Source organism: Caloenas nicobarica, chromosome 19, assembly GCF_036013445.1.
Source record: "Caloenas nicobarica isolate bCalNic1 chromosome 19, bCalNic1.hap1, whole genome shotgun sequence".
Lineage (NCBI taxonomy): Eukaryota > Metazoa > Chordata > Aves > Columbiformes > Columbidae > Caloenas > Caloenas nicobarica.
This window is the reverse complement of record NC_088263.1, coordinates 1048951-1050958: the sequence shown is the minus strand read 5'-3', so window position 1 is coordinate 1050958 and position 2008 is coordinate 1048951. Positions and strand designations below refer to the sequence as shown.

Genomic DNA, 2008 nt, shown 5'->3' with positions numbered 1-2008 from the left:
CGAGCCGAGCCGAGCCCCGAGCCGTGCCGAGCCGAGCCGAGCCGAGCCCCGAGCCGGGCCGGCAGCGCCCCCCAGCGCCCCGCCCCGCGCAGCTCCCGGCCCGGGGGAGGGGGGCGTGGCTTCTCGCTGCGTTCCCGCCCTTCCCCGCCCGGTCGTTCCAATGGGCGCGCGGTGGCGGGGCCCCGCCCCTCGGCGCGGCGTCACGGCCGTGCCATTGTTATGCAAATAAAAGGGTGGGTAAAAGGCGCGGCGCGGGGCCGGCTCCGCTCCAGAGAGGCCCGGGCGCGGCGGAGCGAGGAGCGCGGAGCAGCAGCAGCGGAGCGGCGGGGCCGGGGCAGCGGAGGCCCAGCAGTAGCGGCCCAGCAGCAGCAGCAGCCGCCGCATGCCCGGGTGGGCGGAGGCGGCGCCGTCCATGCGGGGCGGCGGGGCTGAGGCGGCGGCATGAGCCAGAGCGAGGTGTCGGCGGCGCCGCCGCCCAGCCAGCGCGTTTTCCAGGAGGCGGTGCGGCGGGGCAACACCAAGGAGCTGCAGTCGCTGCTGCAGAACATGACGAACTGCGAGTTCAACGTCAACTCCTTCGGGCCCGAGGGGCAGACGGCGCTGCACCAGTCCGTCATCGACGGCAACCTGGAGCTGGTCAAGCTCTTGGTCAAGTTCGGCGCCGACATCCGCCTGGCCAACCGGGACGGCTGGAGCGCGCTGCACATCGCCGCCTTCGGGGGCCACCAGGACATCGTCCTCTACCTGATCACCAAGGCCAAATACTCCGCCGGCGCCCGGTGATGCCGGGGCCACCCCCCCCCGCTCCCCTGGCCGCCAAAGCTGCTCCCACCCCCGCCCGGGGTTTATTTGGCGAAGATTTGGGGCCCCACGCAAAACACGCCACCGTTCGCCTGCTTTTTTTTTTTTTTTTTTTTTTTTTTGCCTTCCAAGGGTTGTTTTCCTACTGTAACGTGTTGGTTTTTTTCTTTTATTTTTTTTCCATCTACCTCGGCTGCACTCACAGTATTCACGGTTTGAGTTTGACATCTGGGCAGATGCTTTAAAGACTCCCCCGTCACTTCCCCGCTAATATTTAATCCTCCCGCCCCCGCTCCCCTCGCTCCATCCGATTTAAAGTATTCTGGCTCAGAACCGAATTTCATTTCAACGCTCCCCAAAGCGCCGCCCCCGCCGGACCGAGGGCCGGTGTCCCGCTGTCCCCGGAGCGGAGGAGCCGCCCCGGGCCGGGGCTCCGGCTCCCGCAGCCCTTCCCGGCGAGGAGCACCGGGAAAATCTTCCTCTCTTCCATCTTCTCCCAGTGTTTTCCCATCAGATTTTTTTTTTTTCCAAGGCGACTCCATTGGAATATGACAGACACTTTTTTTTTTTTTTCCCCACCCCGATTGCTCCTTTTTTTTGTTTTCTTTTGCGCTGGGTTTTCTGCTTTGGTTCTCTTTTTTTTTTTTTGGGGGGGGTGTCTGAAGAAAGTCTGTCCTCACCCGCTCCTTGAATCCATTTAGCACGTGTGAGATCCCAGGAAAAGACATTGAATCCTTCTGGTTTTGTGTGTAAAGGGGGATTAGTAAATCCTGGACTTTTTTTTTCTTGAAAAAAAAAAAAAGAAATAAACTCTAGAGGCAGAGGATTTGCTTTTGCACAGAAAAGGGGCGCGAGCGCTCTCTGCTGCCTAGAGAGATGCCGGAAAACTACTGAAAATAGTTTGGGAACTTTTTTTTTCTTTTGGTGAAACTTGGATAACACTTCTCAATGCAGAACGATTCATTTAACGTATGTAGATTCACCCTCCTTTTATACGATATATATATGCCTAAATATATATATATTTATAAAAGAAAGGGAGGAAGAAGAGAAAGCCACCTGAAGTCGCATTTTGAAGTGACTGCACGTATAATTGCAAATGCTGCTTTTTATTGCTATGGCACAAGAACATCCATTTGGAAAATGCGGAAAATTTCAGAAGTCTCCTTTCTCCCGCTGGTCTTTCAGCCCTCTGCTCTTCGTCTGC

The 2008-nt window shown here is 57.5% G+C and overlaps 1 protein-coding gene across 1 annotated transcript; it reads left to right on the top strand.

Moving 5' to 3' along the window:
- The first annotated feature begins 302 nt into the window (after positions 1–302).
- Positions 303–889, top strand: NRARP (NOTCH regulated ankyrin repeat protein). Its single transcript, XM_065648764.1, has one exon. It carries the CDS (start codon positions 442–444, stop codon positions 781–783), a length of 342 nt encoding a protein of 113 aa, XP_065504836.1. The 5' UTR covers positions 303–441; the 3' UTR covers positions 784–889.
- Positions 890–2008: the final 1119 nt, after the last annotated feature.